This window comes from Lagopus leucura, unplaced genomic scaffold (genome assembly GCF_019238085.1).
Source record: "Lagopus leucura isolate 7727_CA_CO unplaced genomic scaffold, USGS_WTPT01 Super-Scaffold_1, whole genome shotgun sequence".
Lineage (NCBI taxonomy): Eukaryota > Metazoa > Chordata > Aves > Galliformes > Phasianidae > Lagopus > Lagopus leucura.
In genome coordinates this window covers 26,187,510-26,209,319 of record NW_024962250.1, presented here as the reverse complement: position 1 = coordinate 26,209,319, position 21,810 = coordinate 26,187,510, and the positions used below count along the sequence as shown (strand labels likewise).

The 21,810-nt window shown below is 40.2% G+C and overlaps 1 protein-coding gene across 2 annotated transcripts; it reads right to left on the bottom strand.

Annotated features, from left to right (window-relative positions):
- Positions 1–524: 524 nt before the first annotated feature.
- Positions 525–21,198, bottom strand: ZC3H14 (zinc finger CCCH-type containing 14). Of its 2 annotated transcripts, XM_042862195.1 has the most exons (17): positions 21,117–21,198; positions 20,306–20,348; positions 18,787–18,901; positions 15,793–15,833; positions 15,236–15,431; positions 14,470–14,890; positions 12,438–12,598; positions 11,320–11,420; positions 9,712–9,867; positions 8,200–8,274; positions 7,573–7,729; positions 6,000–6,223; positions 4,133–4,253; positions 3,253–3,389; positions 2,144–2,238; positions 1,414–1,520; positions 525–803 (listed from the first exon to the last, which is right to left on the bottom strand). In XM_042862195.1, exons 1-17 carry the CDS (start codon positions 21,150–21,152, stop codon positions 797–799), a joined length of 2,193 nt encoding a protein of 730 aa, XP_042718129.1. In that variant the 5' UTR covers positions 21,153–21,198; the 3' UTR covers positions 525–796. The 2 variants fall into 2 exon arrangements, with proteins under 2 accessions (XP_042718129.1, XP_042718137.1); XM_042862203.1 differs by lacking the exons at positions 20,306–20,348; positions 21,117–21,198 and adding an exon at positions 16,274–16,406 and having other exon boundaries at positions 18,787–18,870.
- Between the last annotated feature and the right edge of the window lie 612 nt (positions 21,199–21,810).

Below are 21,810 nucleotides of genomic sequence, written 5' to 3'. Positions count from 1 at the left end.
TACTGGGAAGCTTCACTGGAAGTTTTCCAAAGGAATTTATTACAGCGTGTCCAGGATTTGGGTGTGCTGCAAGATAAAAGAGATTCTTCACAATCAGACTCAGAGATACGTTCTCACTTCCATTTATAAAGGATGATATCTGAAACCATTTTCTTTCAAGAGAAGCGGTGTTTAATTTTGTAAGGTTTTTGAATAGAGCACAACATCACATTTCTGCTTAATTGTTCCCATGAAGTGTTTTTGTGCCCCCCCTGTGCCACTCTTTGAGAAAGCAGCCAGGGTCTGATAACTATTACATGGCAAAAAGATCCAACAAACCAGCAACTTTTTCTTCCCAGTGAAGAGATAAAGGGTTGAGGCACTTTTTGCTAGGACAACTGCGCGTCATACCAACCAAACACCTGCTGAAGGGAAAAAAGTACTTCTGGCATAATCTTAATACAGGAATAAACTTCCTAATAACGATACATTTCTCTGCCACACCTAATCTTGAGCAAGAAACATTATTCAAACAGAACACAAAATGTGCTTTGAAAGTTTTTAATGGAATTTAAAGTAAACTTTTATTACACAGACATCTTCTTACCGTGTAAAAAAAAAAATGTAAAATTGCTCAAGCTTACAAACTTGGAAAATTAGAGACATTTCAAGTATGCAATCAACTTTGTTTTATGAAAACAATGTATATTAAAAGTTCAAAATGCATGAATTCTTCTAACATCCCGTGCCTGGGGGTTAGCTGTCCTTTCCACTACTGTCCAAAGGAGGCAGAGTTCAGTCCCCATTTGTATCACCGTCATTCACTGAGGGGAAAGAGAGAAACAAGCCATGTAACTCCTACCCTTTTGAAAAGATGATTTCCTACCTTTGTAGCAATCAAGAGTTTTTGTTTATTTTTTAAATGAGATTAAAAGAAGTAAAACACTCAGGCAATGTGAGTATCTTTAAGATGGACCAATGACTGGAGCTTTGGGACAGCTGAAGCTGCTCTGCCACAGAGTCTCCTGGCCTGAGCAGAGAACTGCCCAGCTCACAAACACTCTAAAGAAGAATCTGAACATTTTGTGGAAAAGAGAGCTTGGTAAGAAATGTAAAAGAGTGGTTAAGAACAACTGATGTTGTGTTTACCAACTTTTAGTTGAATAACACTAAAAATCCAACACATCTAGGCCAGGATTTCAGCAGCTCTTCCACATCCTAACTGAAGGGCACTTGCATTGTAGTGTTCCATCACATCAGTAAACGTTTATGGTACTGAGACCAGCCAGTACAGAGTTCCCTTCAAGAAAGACGCCTCTAACAGCTATCTTTCTTCAAATAATCTTGGCTGTTGATCACAGACACTACACTCATATCAGTAAAATTACATTTGTGACTTCAGTACAATTATCGAGGAAAAAAAAATAAAATCACCTGGTTTGAGTTCGAGTCCATTTCAAGGCATGGCGTGGAGGGACAGCAATAGCTGGGTGGTAGAATGTGCAGTCTGGCCTTGTACACTGGGTGTTAAACCTACAATGCTAAAAATGAAAGCACGTTAGAACAAGCTACTTGATGGTGGCTTTTTAGCTTGTTTGGGAATTAACCTTGAGAGTTACATGGAAATTTGTATCGCTGTACAGTGTTTCAGATCATTCAACTGATGGTCTCAGAGATGAGTGCTATCAGTTCAACCCAGAGCAGAAAGGCATCCCTGCTTGTAAATGTTAACTGTGAGTTAAATGCTCCAAGACCACCACTAAACTGACAGGTGGAAATCCATTCACTTCAAGCCATTTCAGCACCATTAGAGATTGAAAAAGCACTAAGCTTCCTGGAGTGAAACTACGTACAGGCCCAATTTTCAAGTATAAAAGCACTTTGGTTATAAAACCTTCTAATATAAGTTGCATTGATGTACTCTGGTAACTGGTCAGTTGCTGAAGTTTTCGCACACTGCAGCATGCCCAAAGGAAAACTCAGGAGTATGAAATATATTACTTCCAGATTTTTTGTGAAGTCATTGTATGTTGTTTCTGAGCTAATATTAAAATGTGAAAAGTGAAAAGAAAAATAGGAAATGTTAGTGACATTTCCTGACTCAAAGCAATGTATTTCAAGTATTTTGTAGAAAAGAAGCAAAGACACAGGAGATAGTTCTTACTTTTGGGTGGTAAAATGGACATTCCATTTTCTTACAAGCAGGAAAAAACTTGCACAGCGGGCTGCTGGAGGATACAGACTGTGCGGGCAGTGGTGCTAATAAAAAAGAACAGGAAGATGACATCGATCAGAACAAATTGCTTTTTAAAATGTAATTCCACAAAGATACATCAATCCTTTCACAAGAAATTACATTTTATAATACACCACAGTTCTGCAAGAAATAGAGGAAACCCATCACAGTGTGCTAAGTGGATCTCAGCCTGTGGTACAACAAGACTATCAGGTAATCACTAGCCTCAGTTCTCCACTATTTTACAGCAGAAGTGCCATGGTAACACTTCAACACATTTAGCAGTGATCCTGGTAGGCAGAAAACTTCATGTGCTGCATTTAGACAGCAGAAAGCCCGCTAGAGTGCAAGTCAAGAGAAATGAAATGCACAGGCAGTGCACCCTCCAGGAATACACTGGAGCTGCTGGAAATGATAAGGAGATAAGCACATTGTGTTATGTCTGCTGGTAAAGTAACAAAACTGCATCCTACTATGACTGAGGACTAAAACACTTCCAAAAAATCACAACTTCAGTGGTGCAGCCCTTGGCACTGCTCAAGGGCTTAGGAATACCAACGATGCTTCAAGCACAGCAGTTGCTTTCATAGGGTAACCTCATTCCCTGAAAGTCATCTTTTCACTACAAAAAGCAAATTCCTACAAAAAAAGCTCACATATTTCACCCCTTCTGTTTTCAATTTGCATCATAAGCTCTGTAACGTGAATTAATTGAGAACAAATTTGAGAACTGCAATGCTGGCTAACTCCTCCAGCAGAAGGAACTATTTGTGCAAGGCACCACTCTGGCCTTGCATAGAGGGTGAGATTTTATACAGACTCGTGAGTAACAGCATTCTGGGATATATATATATTTTTAATAGCAAACACAGGTTTTTGTCATAATTCTGGATTATTATTGTTATCTAACATTAACACATCAAAGAAAATTAAGTCACATCACACAGAAATATATATATGTTTTCATCAATTACATTTTCTGCTCCTTCTATACTACCTTCCCTTCATTTAAGGCTCAGAAAACAAAAGGAGCTCACCTGGTTTCGGGGATGGAAGTGGGTTTCGTCGACTGGCATGAGTGTAAGGGCAGTCTGGTTTAGTGCATTTTGCATCATATTTACAGTTTGGATGGATGAACAAGCATTTATCAGCAAACTTGCAGTTGGGAAAAACTCTGAGTAAAAAGAAATTAAGATGTAAGCTCTGATTGGAGCAAAATCCTCAAGCAGCTGTTGCACATGAAAGGCAGACTATCACACAGTTCTGCTGCCCAGAACTGCAGCAGGGTCTGCACGTGTATGTTAGTTACTTCCAAAGCCAGGCATGCAGACACAGTGTACAAGCCATGCCAACTCATCTGCATCCATTTCCCCTGTGTACTCTTTTCATTCACAGTAAACAACAGAACTACTCCACACTCAGTGCAGTTTCATCACAAGCTGCTCGTTGCAGGCTAAAGCATCATCCTTAGCATGTAGTGCCGAGCAGCAAAGGCAGCATGAATTCAGATGTTTGTGTGGGGAGAGTTTCCAAAATGATATGGCTTATGTAGAGGAAATGCTATTCTGAATTTAGGTATGTGGGATTTAAAAAGGAAAATTCCAATAACTGAGTAAAGGAAGCCACCCAGCATTTATCTCAAAACAGAAATCTTCCTCTAGATTGCTGCTGCTTGTGAAAGAGAAGTCAAACGCTCAGTGCACATTCACAAGTTTGCTTTCAAAATCAAAAATTACAGCAGCACCATATAATGGTACCTTAACATACTGAAAAGCATTGTGATGACCCACTGCCTAGTTACATCAGTACAATAGATTTATGCTGCGTTGGGAAAATTACCATCACAGAAGGGAAATTTGGAGTGCTGAAGTAAAAATAATGGTAAGATTTCAAGTGGATGAGCTTTGTACTACTCACTTGCAAGGTTGTGTGGGGTGATGGTACATACATTCATCTCCATTTTTGCAAGCAGGCCAGTACTTGCAGCGCTCGAGCACCTTCTCCTGTTTCTGTAGCACATTCAACTGTTCCATTTCCACTAGGAAGGAAAAGAAACAAACAAACAAATAGATCTGATAACTTTTTGGTTCCATACACATTTTGACTTACATAGTATAGCATAATTGAAATTCAGAATATTTTCTATATTTCATGTGCCCACCCACCTTAGCTCAACTGATGACAAGCCCCTACTAAAAAGAAATTATCAACAGCAAAAAAGTGTGTGTTTTTACAAATAGGATTTATTAGTATGGCACTTCAGACTAACTTCATTTACAAATTATGAATCCCTAACAGATACACACCTATACCTGAAACACTTCCTGTGCAACAAAGCTTTAGACAGGATCATGAATGAGGCAATGCTGGTAAGAGCACACATTTGTAAGGGTGTTACTCTAATATGTCTTTCACTGTACCAGTAAAAGGGTACCAATGAATGACAGAACTGCAGGGGTTGGAAGGGACCTCAAGAGTTCATAGGGTCCAAACCTCCTGCTAAAGCAATACCCTACAATAGGTCACACAGCTCCAGATGGGTCCTGAATATCTGCAGAGAAGAGATCCAGAGATGTTCCAGTGCTCCATTCACCCTTACCATATAGAAGCCCTTCCACATTAGTATGGAACTTCCTATGTTCATAACTCCTTGCCCTATTGCTATACACCACCAAGAAGAGCCTGGCCTCATCCATTTGTGGCCCACCTCCCAGTAGATATTAGTAAGCATTTATCAGATCCCCCCTCAGTCTTTTCCCCAGGCTGAACAGCAGACACAGGTTACTCAGCCTTCCTTCATACAGGAGATGCTCAAGGCCTGTAATGATATTTGTTGCTGTCTGCTGAACTCCTTCTAGGAAACCCCTGTCTTTTTTCAACTGGGGAGCCCAGAACTGGACACAGTAGTCTCATGGTTATCTTAACATTGTGTACTTCTTTAAGACTGCATAAAATGAACAGTAACACTGAAGCCAGTGGGACAGAAAGGTTCACAGAAAACACCTACAGGATTAAGACCAGAACTCCCCCACAGTTTTCCTGTAACTGTTCACACATTTACTACTGGATCCGTGAATCTTCAGTGTTCTTCACACAGTATCAAATATTATCCTTTATTTAGTTCTGAAAAGTTGGATGCACTGCTACTGTAGAAAATAAAAGTCTCCGTTTTCATAAGAAATCTAAATAAGCTGAATTCAAGCATGACTTTAAGCACTCACCAGATCAACGACAAAACAGCAGCCTTTCTATTTTTTATCAAATTCAAAACAGAAACAATTTAAGCTTAGGTTTCAGTACACAGATCCCACATTATTCAAAATATATTCCAGCAACTGAACTCAACCAACACCTCATATTCAATGCACATTTTGGTACGAAAAATTTAGACAGAAACATTAAGGTTAATACCAACTGATGCATTTGTTGGAGACATGGGAAAGCATTTATCACAAAATCTGTCTAATTAACCAGAAGTGCAGATTTCTGGTGATGAAGACAAACTACATTTTCAAATGAGAAAAAAAAACAAAAAACACCAAACAATCACCACTACTGAGCTGTACAGAGAATTCCTTAAGAGTGGTATTGCTCTCCTTTATCAAGATAAAAGCCTCTAAATATACGAACCCACTGAACTACCACCTTTCATTTGCCTCAAGGATGTTCTCATGGGAAAGATAAATACCATTGCTTTGATTTGTTGAGAATGATAACATCCAGAAGTTCTACATGCAATCAAACCACCACACTAGTGTTAGATCCTGTTGGCAAGGGTAATTACCATCAGAACTGTCTAGCTGCCGGGTTACAATCTGCATCTGCTGTGCTCGAAGGCCTTTCAATCCTTTGCCTGCACATATATTTTGGGTAATTGGCTTTAATCCTTCAGTTATGTACATATCTTCCTCTTCTTGATCTGAAAGGTATCCCGGGGGACTGGGCACACCATCCAGTGTCACGATGAACTTGGGGCTAGCAGGTTTCTCTGGCTGTGCAATCTGGTCTCTATAAAACAAAGAAATGTAGTAAAAACAGATTCTTACTCAAGTCTCCCAAGTAAAAATGTGCCTTTGTACCAGTAGTATCACAAGCCATAGAGTAACACAGCATCAAACTTTCTTTTAAGACTAACAATAATTAACTTCAATTACTCATAAGTGTTTGCCTTCAGGAGTCTCTTGCACACCAGTAAGTAATACAGCTTACAGCAGCATCCAGCACAGAACTGCTGGGTACACTCAAGTTTGCTGCATTCAGCTAAACATACAGATCTGAAAGCCTCTAACAAACACAGACACAGGAAAGTAATTATCGTTTAAGGGAATTTTGTTTATGACAGTACTTAAAGGGGATAGCAAAGTATAAAACCAGGAGATGCATGCGTGTTTTCTCCACTCTTTCAATGTCCCATCCATTCCATCTGAGTAATTACCTACACCATCGTGACTGTAAATGTTTGGTAACTCACTATGGAGCTCTTGTCTTTGACACAAAGTGATGGTATAAACTTTGTTTCTCTATGAAACTGGGCTAAAAGCAACTACAGTGCAGAATGCCTCTAAAAAAAAACCAAAAAACAGTGCTGACAGCATGACTAGGCAGAACTCTTAAGTTTAAGTAGTCAGAAACAGTTCAGTTTACTGCCTTTCTCCTGACATCACAGCTGTCAACTGTGAATTGTGTCAACTACTCTGAAAGATTTTCCTTTGTGGTTTGCTCGTTCACTGTTGGTTTTGGTCTTAATCACCACGTGCTCTTAATGCCAATCATAGAAATGAAACCTGAGTTTCCCAAACACAATGAGAGAGCACAGCAGCCCATAGCGATGAAGTACATCATGTAAGTATGAGCAGTTTTTGCTTACCAGGTGAGATGCAGACACATACAGATAAAACTATTTGCCAGCAGGAATACAGCAGGAATTAATGAAATAGAAAAATTACTGTATGCTGCTCATTCCTTTGGATAAATAAAAAAACAACACCACCCACAATGAATCATTTGCAACTGATGAGAAATTTAAACTCCTGGCCAAACTCACAGGGTGACTTAAATCTCTTGTTCCACACACTGTGTGACTGTTGTGGTACTGAGTTTCATGCAGAATGTGCTGTTTTCCTTCCAATACTGACAGCTCAAGCAAGGCTGCTCTTACTTTTATTGCATTAAAAGGCATTTCATAAAAAACACAAAAGAAAGTGAAACAGGTTCTGCCTTCTGCCCAAGGCAACATTCAACACGAGTTCATTTTTCACGATTACACAGATCTTGGCTGGACATGCAAACCAACAGAACGGCTGAACGATTCCTTTTAATTCACAAACATTCTGACTTTATGAGAAATAACTTTCTACCGTGTCTGTATCAGACGTCCCGAGAGCACTCGCATTGCCTCTGTGGCCCTCTTTCCCAGTTGCTGATTCTGTGGTGCTATTTCCTCAGACAGTTTGGGCTTCTTCAAGATGAATGACCTCGTATCAGTATGGACCATCGATTCTCCGTCGTAGTAATCTGATTTGGGAGAAAAATTACATTAAAAAAAATAAATCACAAAAATAATCATGTAATTGCACTGTAACTTACATCATAACTAACAAAAGTCCATTTACATGGCCAATGAACTGCATTTCTTTTGTTCTAAATTCTTACTAGTAGCTTACAGAAAGCTTTTTTACTTTCTCGCTTTTTCCATAAACATTGATCAGTGGGAACCATAGACAATATTAGGCTTGCACAGAAAACCTTGCACTGGAATGTAATAATGCTGTACTGAAACAGCACTGAAGAAAACATACACGCAAAATCTCTCAGCTCTGCACACCTACTGATGTAACAGTTTTTCTCCTGAGACACATAGAAAGTAGAAAATACTAGAAATCAATATCAATAACCAGAAAGGAAATTTTCTTTTAGTATTCACTACCAGTAGCATTTGAGAATGAGCAAATTTTCATTACGAATAAAAGATCATGAGACTTAACCTTGAGTTATTTGCAAGGTATCCTCAACGACGGGATCCACCTGCAGCCGAGAAGAGAGTTCCTTTTGTTCTGCTCCTAAAGCAAAGAAACAAAAAAAACCACCAAGAATCAGGAACATAATTTACTCTGTGTCACAATGCTGCTATAGACTAATGCATGAAGCTTTAAACAAAGCTTTAAAAATGAAGTAGAACTGAAGCATACGCTCATAGACCATAACTCCCCCACAACTTGAACAGTGACGTCTGTTCTCATTATGAACCACCTTCTTCATTGTTTCAGAAACAAGTTTGCTCCAGACAGACAGCATAGCTGTCTGGAGGTGATGACTATTCAGAGAACACACACACCCATGACAGCAGTTCCCTGCAACAGACTGGGTTCTTTGTAAAAAAAGGTGAAACAAATAGCAACATTCTATATTTGACTGACAGCTTGAGAAAAACTATTTTGCTTTCTGTTTCTTAAGATGTCATTTCCATCTCAGTTGAAAAAGTGCCGTAACTTCACGAATATTTTCTGCACATCAATTCAGAAACTGAGAAATGTTGTTCTTCCGTATTTTACAGACACAATTCCAACTATTTTGTTGGAATCCTTTTGTTTCCAATCCTTACCAATGACAAAGAACTGATGTAACAAAGACCTGAAACCAAATTTTGCTCAGCAGAATCACAGAATTGTAGGGGTTGGAAGGGACCTCCAGAGATCATCGAGTCCAACCCCCCTGCCAAAGCAGGTACCCTACAGCAGGTCACACAAGTAGTTGTCCAGGCAGGTCTTGAACATCTCCAGAGAAGGAGACTCCACAACCCCCCTGGGCAGCCTGTTCCAGCAATCTGAGTTACTAAGAGTAAACTCATTTCTCAAAGGAGCATTTTTCTACCATGTTACTTCCGTAATTCCTTGTAACACATATATTCTTTCATGCTGAAAAAGCAGCCTGATTACCATCAGACACTGTAACATTTTCCCTTGAAGAGTTTCCTAACAGAAGCAAAAGTAAAGCTTACTATTCATAGTTACAACTACTCTGATATCCAACACCAACACAATGAAGTAAAACTTTAAAATTCTTTGTGTGATTAAAACACATTGGAAAGAATCTCTAATACTACACATGCTTCAAAATCGTTCCAACCATACGTAATCTTAACTCTCATATAAGCTTTACAATAGCACTACTCCTACAAGATGTCAAGGAAAAAAATGCATAGAATTCACCCAAATATACATGGATAAATTCACTTATTGTATTTGTTTATGCAAAATCATTCTTCCATGATAGACCAGAATGCTGTATCGTCCTTTGTTTGCAGATTAACTCATCTGAGGTTATCTGTGTATGGTTATATTCTACAGCAATGCTTCAAAAAGCTTCTTGGTTTTCAGGTCATTTCCACATGCAACTCTTGAAGATGACTTAAAAATTAAACACCTCTTTTTCTTTGCTCAACCTGCTGTGAAATGACATTCTCTGGTATAAATTATTAAAGAATATTATCAGATGACCTTGAATTCCTTCAACTGTCTGTTCCTTTGGCTCTTCTACTTGAAGCTGGGAACACAGAGCAGGGAGTCTGCTTTGCAGATGGATTACTTCTAAGTGAGACTCTTCTGGGCTGATTCGAGTTCTTGGTGCAACTGGAACTGTCTGTTTCTGTGGAACTTTAAATGCAGAAACAATGGTAAATCACTTAATCTAATCCAAGCACTACTTTTACATATGAAGCTAAAATAACTCCAATAGATTACACACACAAACCTCAACCATCTATTCAGATGAAAAGGATCTTTAGCTACCTGTATGATTCTCAGTGAGAAAGTGCACTCATGGATGTGCACAGAACACTCCATGAGCTCTATCACAGAACATCTACTTGAAGGAGTCAAACACATCTCATGCCCTTAGATCAAGTTACCAGCACCCACACAACATTGAAAATACTAGTAACTACTAGAAAGCAAGAAACAGGTTCCCAATGACCATTCTGTAAATACGTTAACGTAGAAGGAAGATATCTGATTCTTACTGTTAGTTCACAGGTTCTGCAAGAGAGCAGGCAAGAAATTTTGGATAGCCCTCAGTCTTACCCCAGATGGCATAAAAGTAATGGTTCAGGCAGCTTAGTGAATGCTCCTTCACTGCCAACATGCAATGCTTCAAGCTGAAGCACATTCAATGAAATGACAGCACACAGGCAACAGCTAGATTTGCCCTTCATCAGTCAAAGTCCTTCCTAGCTAGGAAAACTGAATGCCAACACACAGGCAACTGCTCAGCTGCTGTACCAAGAGCATCTCAGTACCTAAAACCACAGAACTAAAGTTCTGCTTATAGAGAATATAAGCTCATATACCAAACAGTATGTTCCTTGTAATTCTGTGTCTTGATTACCTACATCCAGTATATTTTGATTTTTTTGCTGTTTGGCTTTCTTCTCCTCTCAAAGGGAAGAACAGAGCGCAGAAAAGAGACACAAGAGCAAACAATTAGCTCCAACAATATGCCTAATAGCGAGTACTTTCTCCTTGGCAACTGTTAACACTTGAAAAAACTTCTGGTACTTTCATTTTGTAGAAGAGAAGATTCCAGGGAGCACTCATTACAGCCTTCCAGTACTTGAGGGGAGCCTATAAACACCAGGGAGACTGGCATTTTACATGCGCTGATAGTGATGGGACGAGTGTGAAAGGTTTCAAGTGAAAAGACAGGAGATTCAGACTAGATGTTAAGCAGAAATTTCTTCAGATATAGGTTGGGTGGCACCCTGGGCAGCCTGATCTGGCAGGTGGCTAGTCTGCCTGTGGCAGAGGGGTTGGAAACATGGCTTTTTTAAGGTCTCTTCCAATTCTGCGGTTTTGCCTCTAGACGCTTTACAGGCTTACTGTGTTGACTAATATATTTTAAATACCTCTTTCTTCCCCCCTGTGTACACTCATAATTCATCACTGAAGATTGTTACTGTAATGTACACAGGATATGGAAAATCCCTTAGGTATCACCGACAACCACCATTCAACACTGTTTTATCTCTAAGTGCTATGTTCAGACCGGATACATAGAACAGGGCTTGGAATTACTATAGCTCAGCATAAGCATAAAATAATGCTACTTACCTGCAGAATAATTTGTTGTTTTTGTAACTGATTCCTGTGCTTCGGAGATTGCTTTCAGTATTAAATTCTTATTGGCCTGTTTTGAAGGTGGCAGCGAAGGTCTACATGAGGTGAAAAAACCAATTAATTGTAGATGGATTGCAACAGGAACCACATCCATGCCAAACACAGGTATTTTAACACGTTAACAAGTTACAGATAATACAGATAGAAATCATCACCTAAAAACTCACTTTGTTTATGTTTTCAACCTGTTAAACTACTCTCTGAATAAACAGGAATCCATGAAGTGCTCCCAAAAGCAAAGTCCATTTTACCTCTTGTCTTCAGTTGCTACAAAACCATGCTGCTTCTGAAATGCACAAATTCTGTCACTCCTGTCCACCCACCTCTGCCCTCCACATTCCTGTTACGCTGTGTGCATTGGTACTAATTATGCAGCTGCCTCAGGCAGTAAGATCCAGATGAATACTGATTTTGTTAAAACTATATTAGTTGTAAAAAAAAAATGCTTTCCTTTTCTCTTTGAACATTAAAGTTTAAATCAGGCATTGCTGATGGTGCTGTGGTGCTGAAGCTAAGCTCAGCTTAAAGCAGACTGTATACAAGCTAGCACTGCACAGCTACCTGGTCCATAGTTTAAATGCTTTTCCTCTCAGTGCTGGAAGTCAGACACAAACTGCTGACGGACACTGACTAACACCTGACACTCAAACAGAATGGGGTGGGGAGGAATGTCTTAAATCTTCTGAAAAGTCAAAATCATCTTAAAGCGTAGAGCAACATAAAGAGGCAAATTTCACATTAAAAATGTATCCATTCGTTTCTGATCTAAAGTAATAGAGATGGAAATGACAGCAGCAGGCACAGTGCCAAAAAGAAAATTAGCTTTATCTGATCAATGACAACTGGTTTGAAAAAACTCTGGAAAAAAGGCTGGAATAAACAAGCAGCTCAGTCACAACAGTGTGAGAGTACAAAATGTAGAAATGGCCTACTGATTTTTTTTCTGTCAGTTTTCAGAACTGCAAACAGTTTCCATCAATGTCTATTTTCAAATTTTTTTGTTCATTGAGTTTTTTCTGGAAATTACATAGAATCACCGTGTTCTTAAGTACCTTCTTTCTGGCTTTGCAGGTACAGACACACTGCTGGAGATGCTTCCAGTCCGTAGCCCATAGTCCTCCTCCTCCTCCTCTTCTTCACCATCGTTACAGAACTTTTTCACTTTGACTACTGAGCTTACAATAGGCAACCTTCTCTTCCTGGTGCCTTCTTCCTGCAGCAAACAGAACAGCCAAAACAATTCATTCAGCATAATGCACACATTAATAAGCAAGCAAAGGAAATACTGCTATTCTACTTACAACCAGAAGATGGGGAACTTGCATTCAAATTGCCTGAACCAAAGACTAAGACACCATTTGCAGAAGCAAATGACAGTCAGCAATAGAGTACATGAACATCAGATACATTTACACTGAAGTACCTCATTAAAAATGTGACAGTAAACAACACTTAGAAAAGGAGAATGAAGTCTAAAGAAAAGACAATTTATTGGACAGCTACAGAGAAAAAGAGGGTTTTTCAAAGCAATGCACAATGCCTTTCAGGGTGCACCCATTAAAATTATTATAGAGAAAAGAGAAATAACTGAGAATGACTTTCTTCCATTCAGTAAGTCTAATTCCCAGATCACTATAAAGATTAAGTTCTAGCTATCTGGCACGTTCCAAAGGACGCTAGCAGCTCTGCAGGCAGTTTGGTGGAGCTCAGAAGTACCATATGCTTTTTCTGACAGCCACTCACCACACAGTGCACACGGTAGTGACATTTAAAAGCTAGCCTGTGGAAAAGCACTGGAGGAGAAATACATATCAGTACTTCCTATAGGAACCACCACTCAGCACTGAACGGCACAAGAACACAAATGAGGCACTGCTAGGTTTGTACACTATGACTTTCAACAGACTACATGTCCTCCAAGGAGGGAAAAATTTCCTAAGGAGTGGACCTGGACTACACCAGTACATAAGGCATATGCAATTAAAAACAAAACAAACAACACAAACCAATTCCTGAATAAAATAACTTTTTAAAGAAAAGATTTTCCAAAACATGAGGACTTGCCTAAAGATGCAGCACAGTACAGCAAAGGCCCACTTTGTAATTAACACTACTGAAATAGCACTCTTCTGAAGATTACTAATAAAATACTAATAAAAGTGTCAAGATTTTATCCTCATGCAACCAAGAAGAGCTGTGACTCAACTGTCAACAATTTATGTGCAGCCTTATACAAATCCCTACATTTTAATTGTCACTTCCCCACCATAAAAACCAAACACATCAGCAAACATGTCTACAAAGCTTTCCATATTTTCAAACAAAAATCACTGCCCATTTATAAAAATCAATTAAATTGTAGCAAAGATAGAAAACTACATACACAATGGGAAACATGAGATGGAATACAATGTAAGTAAAACGTCTGCTTTGTTATAACATCAGCCATAACAATCTTCATTCCACTCACAGAGATCTCTTAACGGATAGTCTTAAAACTAACCCTGCCTGGGTTAGTCTGACTTCCCAAGCTAGTAATGTAGCAACCATCTCTTGGTTTGTGTTTGTACAAAACCTATCATAAAAAGTGCTTAAATGCCATGGCTCTAAACAGCAATACAATGGTCCAAATAAGTAATGTATCTGGGCCTTAGAGACTAATGTGTACCTAACACATGTATGGTGTAGAACAAATCTTATCCTAAAAACACAGACTTGCAGAAGCGTAGATTTGCAAAGCACTTAAAAACACCATGCTAACCCAAAGCTCTTATCTACAGATAAAAATAATTATTTCTGATTAATCACATTCACCACAATGCTAACACATTAGTTCAACTCAAAACAGCTCAAGATGGACGAGCTCATTAATTCAGCTGTACAGCATCCTGTGACGTGATGACGTTGAACTGCACAATGCCTACCTAACAGTGGAGCAAAGAACAAAATCTCAAACCCACTCACACCAGTAACATTATCCACTGATTTTTCCGAGGTGAAGATTTCACTGAAAGAATACATAGAAATTCAGGCTCCTAGCAAGTGAGAGACATACCAATAATCATGGTCAATGATCATACTAACCTCACTGCCTACTTTATCGGCACTGAGTTTGGAGGTGGGTCTGTAACTCTCTGCTAAGCTGCCAAATGCTTCTGGATTGCACAGCTGGACTGTTTCCAAAGACCTGCAGCTCTGTGTTTCTAACTGCCGGCTCCCCTGCAGGTTGCCTTGCTGTGGCAATCTGTGCACCTGTAAGCTGCCATCTGCACTCCTGCTAGCGGGCGGTCGGTAGATTTCAGCAGTAGGTCGAGAAGAACCGTAAGTTACAGTTACAATAGGTTTCTTCCGTGACAAAGGATTCTCCTGTACAAAGTTTAGGTCCTCATCAATTAGATCATCTGGTTCGGGTTTAATGTCAATTACAGCTTCAGAAGGTGACAGTTCCCTCAAAGGCTTGACTGTAGACATTAAGCGGGAGGCAGAACCATCTTCACAAGACTGCCTGATAAAACAAGAAACTGTCAAACATTAACTGTGCAATTAAATTAATCAAAAATTCTGGCTTATAAAACAAAGCCAGATGGGAAGACTCATGAAGGTATCACTTCTTATACAAACCCACCACAACCATCACCATTTTTGTTAATTAATCTAAGCACATCTATTGCTGAAAGAAGTTTAATACAATTCCTGAATTAATGTTGTTTTTATTTAACAAATTATTGAAATGCCTTCCTCTTCAAAACTACATTGATCTTTCCAAGTAACCGTGTCCTTCAGAACAACTACCACAGTCACACAACTCTGACAGGCTTAATCCATGTCAGTAAGCCATTGGCAGCCTTACCGTGAAGCCGTGTTTCTTTGTTCCTGTGAACTGGTTGAAACTCTTGAGTCGGTTCGCTCAGATCGAGTGCTAGAGACTGCAAGAGGTGGCAAGGTATCCTCACGCCTCCTCTCATCACTCACACATGAACTACTTTTGCTGGAAGAATGGTTGCTCTCAAAGATATTAGGTTCTGAAGATTTTGTACCAGATGGCTCTGCAAAGACAAGTACCTTTGGTTTTATATCAAAGAGGAGCAGTATAGATTTTGCAATAAATCTATAATGTAAATGTAGCAAATGAGACATCACTCATATGAAAATAGACCTTAAAAGCTTTTTCAACTAAAAATATTGTTAAGAAATGTTGGGCGTGGGAATAAATTCCTTATCTCAAAAAAAACAAAAAACAAAAAACAAAACCCCACACCCTCACATTTTCTAAAAGGATCCAAAATAACTATAGAAATTTAAATTAACAAAACAGTCAGCTAAAATATTACTTGAAACTAACTAGACATGCAACACTACATTGAGAAGATAAACTCAATTTCACTCAACATTCACTTTCTTACTTACCAGTAGTTACAGATCGCAGCTTATCCAAAACACCATGGAGCCTGAAAGAGAAGGGGGAGAGAAGAAGAAGCAAAAGAGAAAAAGGAGAAATAGAAAAACCTTAATTCAGAAAAATAATCTTTCAGAAATCCAGTGTCCTTCCTCCGTTAGAATTAGGGTCTTATTTCTACAAGGCTTCGCTTTCCACCAACTGCCAATGTCTAACTTCAAAACATGAGGCTTTAGGTATCTTGCCTTCAGTGAGCAAACTTCATACATACACGAAGGGTATTCACCACATCATCTACTGTAGGCATTTTGTTGGCTTACTGAATGAAGCCAATACTTTCTACTGTTCCACTACAATTGATAGTGTGAATTAAATGCCTTCAAAAGGAGTGATTTCGAAAACCTAAATTAGAAGCCTCAAGTACAAACAATTTTATTTCACATACAAAACTTTAGTTACACAGCAAAGTTAAAAATAATTCTAAATACAAACCTAAAAAATACACAATTCACAGCACTTAATACAACTCGGGTTCTTCCAATACGCTTTGTGTTTACCGACAATATTCTTCGAGACATGTTGGTGAGCAAAAACATTTCAGCGAGGTACCAAATTTGCTGCTTGCCTGTGAAAAAGGCACCAAGCTGAAGCAACACAGAAAATCAAAAGGCTAAGAAATAATGCTCTTTAAAAACAAACATGCATTACAAAGAGAATTAAAATTAAAAACTACAATAAAATAAAACATTTAAGTACATAACCTAGACAGAATCCCAACCTGATCAGGGGCATCTCCATAATTTTAGACTGAGTATGAGAAAGGAGTCAAAGAGCAAAATGGTATTGAAAACCAGGAGAAACAAAAATGCATGCAAATATAAGCAAGACTTTTCACTAGAATGCCATTAAAGATTTTGTCAGCCGAGTTCTGCTGGTGTGACCACGGCGGATCAGTTTTCACAGTGACCCTCAGCCCTCTGTGACATGACACCTGGTTCACAGTACCAAGGGTTGGCCAACCAGCAGGAGCGGCCAGTTCTGCCACAGAACTGCAGTGAAACTTTCACTAGATCACCCAGAAATACTGGCTATAGAGAAAAAACAAGGCAGCGAGGTCTCAGCGAGTATTTCATCGAGCCAGGCACTCACTGCTTAAGTAAAAAGTAAAAATTCTGAGCTGCTTTCAAAAGAAAAAAAAAAACAACCACAAAAAACAATCAAGCACAGCAAGCTAACTACAGTACTACGTAACTGCTTTCCCCACAAGTCCTCATGCACTCTTCTGCATACATTTCATCTTTTCTATCACTCTTTTAACCAATTCCTACTTCATCATCTAATAAAGCACTCTGAAATAGAATTTATATTTATTAACAAGTGCAGACACTCAACTGAACATGGAATTTAAACAGGAAACGTGAAAAGCAGCAGGAGACATAATACCTACATATAGTTGATATACAGTTCTAAATACAAAGACAAGACAAATCTTGATTTCCTCCTGTTGAAATTTACTTTGTCTTTATTGGTTTTCAATACAGTTTGTTTCACTTACAAAGCCAAACAAGCGTTTTCTGCTGCCTATTGCTGTGTTTCTAGCATGTATCAAGATTCAGAGAAAATTAAACTCATCAACACGTTTATCTAATTTTCCAATTGATTCCCGATATTAATGTCAAAAAACTACTGCATGACTTACTAACAGGGTGAAGGTCAAAAATTTTGCTTAGGCATGTCATAAGAGGGAAAAAAGCACAAAAATACTACAACTTAAAGAAAAAAAAAAAGGATTCAAGGTTAATCGCACTTTCCATCCTTATATTTTTGACAAATACATATATTTTTGACAAATATTACTTTCAAAGTTTTGAAGGTAAACTCAAATTATACTCCTACAAGTAATGCTGTCAACTGGAAATCTATTGGTTTAAATAATCAATACAGTGAATTGTAATAACCGGTACTAATTTTTACTTTTTGTTGGTGTTTGTGGTTTGAAAACATACTCAATTTCTAAAATATTTATTGTTGCTATTTAATTGCATTGAAGTTCCTAACTAAACAGAACTCTGACTAATTGCACAGAAGCACTGGAAATGAACGTATCCAGTCAGAATGAAAATTACGAAGGAAATAAACAGAAAAAGAAGGAAATGGGCAGTACATCTCTCATCTGTACATATCAAGGTAGTTTTCCTTAAAACTATGTTGGATTAGAGATCTGAAAATAAGTTTTACTTCAAAAAATATGCAACTTTGATATGCCCCAAAAAAACTCTGGAGTGACGCCGTATCTGCCAAATACCATAGAAGAAAATGCTTAAGAAGTACTGTCATGTCTAAAGCTCTCATATAGCATAGAACAAATTAATTCACTGTTGTCAGGACTTTAGGAAAAAAAAAAGGTTCATCTGTTGCTTTTTTGTTCTCTTCACAGCAATTGTGGGGTTCTCTTTTTGTTTTGTACAGCCGGGTAGTGGCAATAAATAAACAGCCTGAGAGGTGGGAATGCCTAAACATTTGGTGCTAAGCCCTGTCAAAGACAGTACACAGAATTAGATTCACTACTCATCTGTCCTGTAATTCCTACTTGCAACAGCTATCTGAAGCACTACTAGCAGAAAAGAAGTTGTTCTTAAAATGATTACTTTTAAAGAATTAACTGCAGTATACGAACCTCCCATGCTCAGAGCGGGCTTTGCACAAATTACTTTTTAAGTCAAGATACAATGCTCACTTACCTGAGCATTTCAAACTTCATTCAAAAATCTGACTGCTTTTACAAGCAAAACAAGATCTTAAGCCTTCCAGTTACCTCTGAAACTTATTCACTGCAGTCATCTAACTGCTGACAAACTAAAAATGATTTATCTATTAGGGCTGCAAAGTAAAAAGCTTTGATTAATGTACATAATGAGAAGATAAGTAAGTGCTTACATTCTCAAGTTTCATTTAGAGGAAGGAATTTACTGATAAAAAGAGTGACAATTAGCTTACAAACATACCATACAGTAAACCTGACTGTATTGTTTCCCAGGAAAAGCGAAAGGTCTTCTGTCATCTGCTCCTGACTCTTCTTATTGGCCACCATAACCATAATATAATCAGGGAGCTCTTCGTCTAATAAAAAGAGAAATATGTTGTTTTAAAGTATAACAAATCGTAAACCCCACGTTTTTCTATAAGGCCTCTGGTAGGCAGATTTTTAGGTTAGCAAATTAACAAGGCTTCCATTTCAACTGTGGTTTAATACAACTTTCAGCCACGAATGAGAAGTAAAAGACTGCAAATTTCACAAGAGCGTAAGATGAAGAGAAGATCAAAGTATTTGTTAAGTGAGTAAATAAAAAAGAAAAAGGACTGGATAAGAGCAAAACACTCTGTTGGTTGATTACGAAAAGAAAAACAAAATCAGTTAACAAAAAAGACAACTTGAGATGGTCACAAAGACTTAACAATGAAAAAACACCCTAAACGTTCCCTGGAAGTGGCTGAGTTCAAAATGTCAGCTCATTAGAATCAAAATAAATTGATTCTGCAAATACAACGTCCCATTTTAAACTGGAACAAAAATGAGTCAAGATCAAACTGGGAGCCTGCAAGCCACAGGATCTCTGAACTATGGTCTCAATTTCATTCCTTCATCATTAGTCAAAGGAACAGCACAAATTACAAGGCATTTGTAAGACTAATTTCAAAAGAGCACTGTGTTTAACTGTCAACTTTTAGTGCTCTAGAAAACAAAAACAGAAAACACACTCTAAAGGGCAGTACCAACTTTATCATGGATTCTGGGGGAAAAAGTCATGAAGTCATTCTGCATTACCCACACCTGTCTCCACACATCCAACATATCCTTGTTTCATGTATTTCATCAACATTATTTTAATGAAGCTCTTAATAAGATCTCCATTGATAAGAAGAAAACTATGTTGCACAAATAGAAAACTATGTAGCACATGCAAAATGTATTTCTGACATGGCCTTTCAACCTCACCCTGCCTCACAGTAATATCCTTTCTACTAGTTTTGACAAATGTCTGAAATTCAAAATGCTGTCAAAAAGATCCCTAAGAAAGACTGACTTTGTCTCAGGGTGGTCACAGGTAACTGATGTTATATGGAAGGACTTTGCTTCATATGACATTTCTTCTTGTGCTTCAAATAACCTTCTTTAAATATTTAAAAAGACACATCATCGTTTGTTTGTTTCTTTTTCAAATGCTTTGCCACAGTATCTCCCTGAAAGGGGAGACTGTTGTTATTCCATTCATTCATGTCTACATACTGCTCCCCCTTACACTAAGGCTACCCATTTTTCGAAGGAAGCCTTTTTATTTTTCATTTTAGTCCAGCAGTAACTCAGCCTGGAGGTAACTCAAATCATGCTTGAGGTTTCTGCATATGGCAACACAGTTAACAATAAGTAAATACATTGTTCCAGAGAATGGCATTATCCACCTGCTTGTTTCCTACTGACCAACAAACTTAAGAGCTGATCGCTAAACAAGTGGTAAAACTTACCAACATAAGCCCCCAGCTCCTGCAACTTTCCTTTTATAGCACCCTAGAAAATAATGAAACAACATTCAAGGGACAGAACAATGCGATTTAAAATGCAAAATAGTGCGAGCCTCATTTAGTGACGCTTTCCTCCTTAAATATCGGAACATTTTGGTTTAACAGACATTGCTTTTCTTGTTCTTCGCACCTAAGTGCTGTTACAGAACGATTGCCAGCACAACAGCGAGAACCGCACTTCCAGAACCCCCAGGTCCCAGACCCTTCTTAAGCACAGACCTTCCGCTCCCAATGCGCAGAGACAAAAGTCCCGGATGGTTTAAGAAGGTCATTCATTCCTGCCGGGACTTCCAACGCCATTACGGAGCGGAAGCAACTGACAACCTTCTCCCGCTGGGGACACGGGCTGGCACCAATCCGCCCGCTCCGCTCCGGGCAGCGCCTGGCTCCAGGCCCGAGTCCCGCGGTGCCCCAGGCCTCGTCCTGCAGCTCCGAGGGAAGCAGAGGCGGCAGCTGCCCACCGGGCCGCGGGGCCCGGCCCCCTTCCCAAAGCAACGCTAACTTCCCTGCCGGCATCCCTCCCCGGGGAACGCCGGGGCCGAAGGCGTACCGCGGCTCCCGGTTCGCCCCACCGCCTCCTTCCCCCGAGAGAAGGGAATCCGGCGGTGCCGGGCCCCCGGCGGCCCGGCCCTCGGAGGAGGCCGGAGGTAGCCCGGACCCTCGGCCGTCGGCGGGGCCCAACCCCGCGAGCGGGGATCAGGGTCGAGCTCCGGCCGCGGGCACGCGAGGAGCCACCCAGCCGCTTCTCTCTCACCCGGATCTTGCGGCTGATCTCCGTGCCGATCTCCATGGCCGCGCCGTTCCGTGCCGCGGGCCGCCCGCTCCCGTCCCCGCGCGGGCCGTGCAGCGCAGAGCAGGGCAATGCGCGGCCTCCGCCTGCGGCGCCCCCTGCCGGGCCCCGCCAAGCCCTCCGCGTCGCCTCGCCGGGGTCGGGCCGCCCGGGTCGGGCCGCCGCCGGGTCAGTGAGGAGAGGCGAGCGGCGGCAGGGAGAGGAGAGTGGGTCGAGGCAGGAGCGGCGGTGGAGCAGGGCCGGTAGTCACGCGGGCGGAGGGAAGCGGGCTCGATCGACCGCCCTTCGCTCAGCGCTGCTGTGTCCCGCTCGGGGCCCGCGCCGGTCAGCGCCCTCACGCCCGAGGAAGGCCTCCCTCCTCCGGGCTCCTCGTCAGTGCTTCGTCCTGCGCGCTCCGGGCTCCGCAGCCTGCGGGGGGTGGCCTGCTGGGACCCCGCGCGGCGGCTCTCTGGGTCTGAGCCCGGGTTAACAAATACACGTACGTCTTTCTGACATCTGCCAGTGTTACTGCTATGAGGGATCGCTTTCTGGGGGAGCAGGAACTACACAGAGGAGACCGAAGGCAGACGAACAGAAAACAAGTCGTGCTATTTGTCTCCTGCACCAACGTCCCACGTCACTTCAGTAGTGACAGTTCAGTGGGCAGTGAAGAACAGAA

Excerpts from the sequence above, each read along its gene's own strand:
- ZC3H14 (XM_042862195.1), bottom strand. The coding sequence starts at position 21,152 with ATGGAGATCGGCACGGAGATCAGCCGCAAGATCCGG. Across the intron at positions 6,224-7,572 it reads GGACGTCTGATACAGACACG|AGACCAGATTGCACAGCCAG; the intron begins GTAGAAAGTTAT and ends TTTGTTTTATAG. Across the intron at positions 2,239-3,252 it reads ACTTCCATCCCCGAAACCAG|CACCACTGCCCGCACAGTCT; the intron begins GTGAGCTCCTTT and ends CTTTTTTATTAG.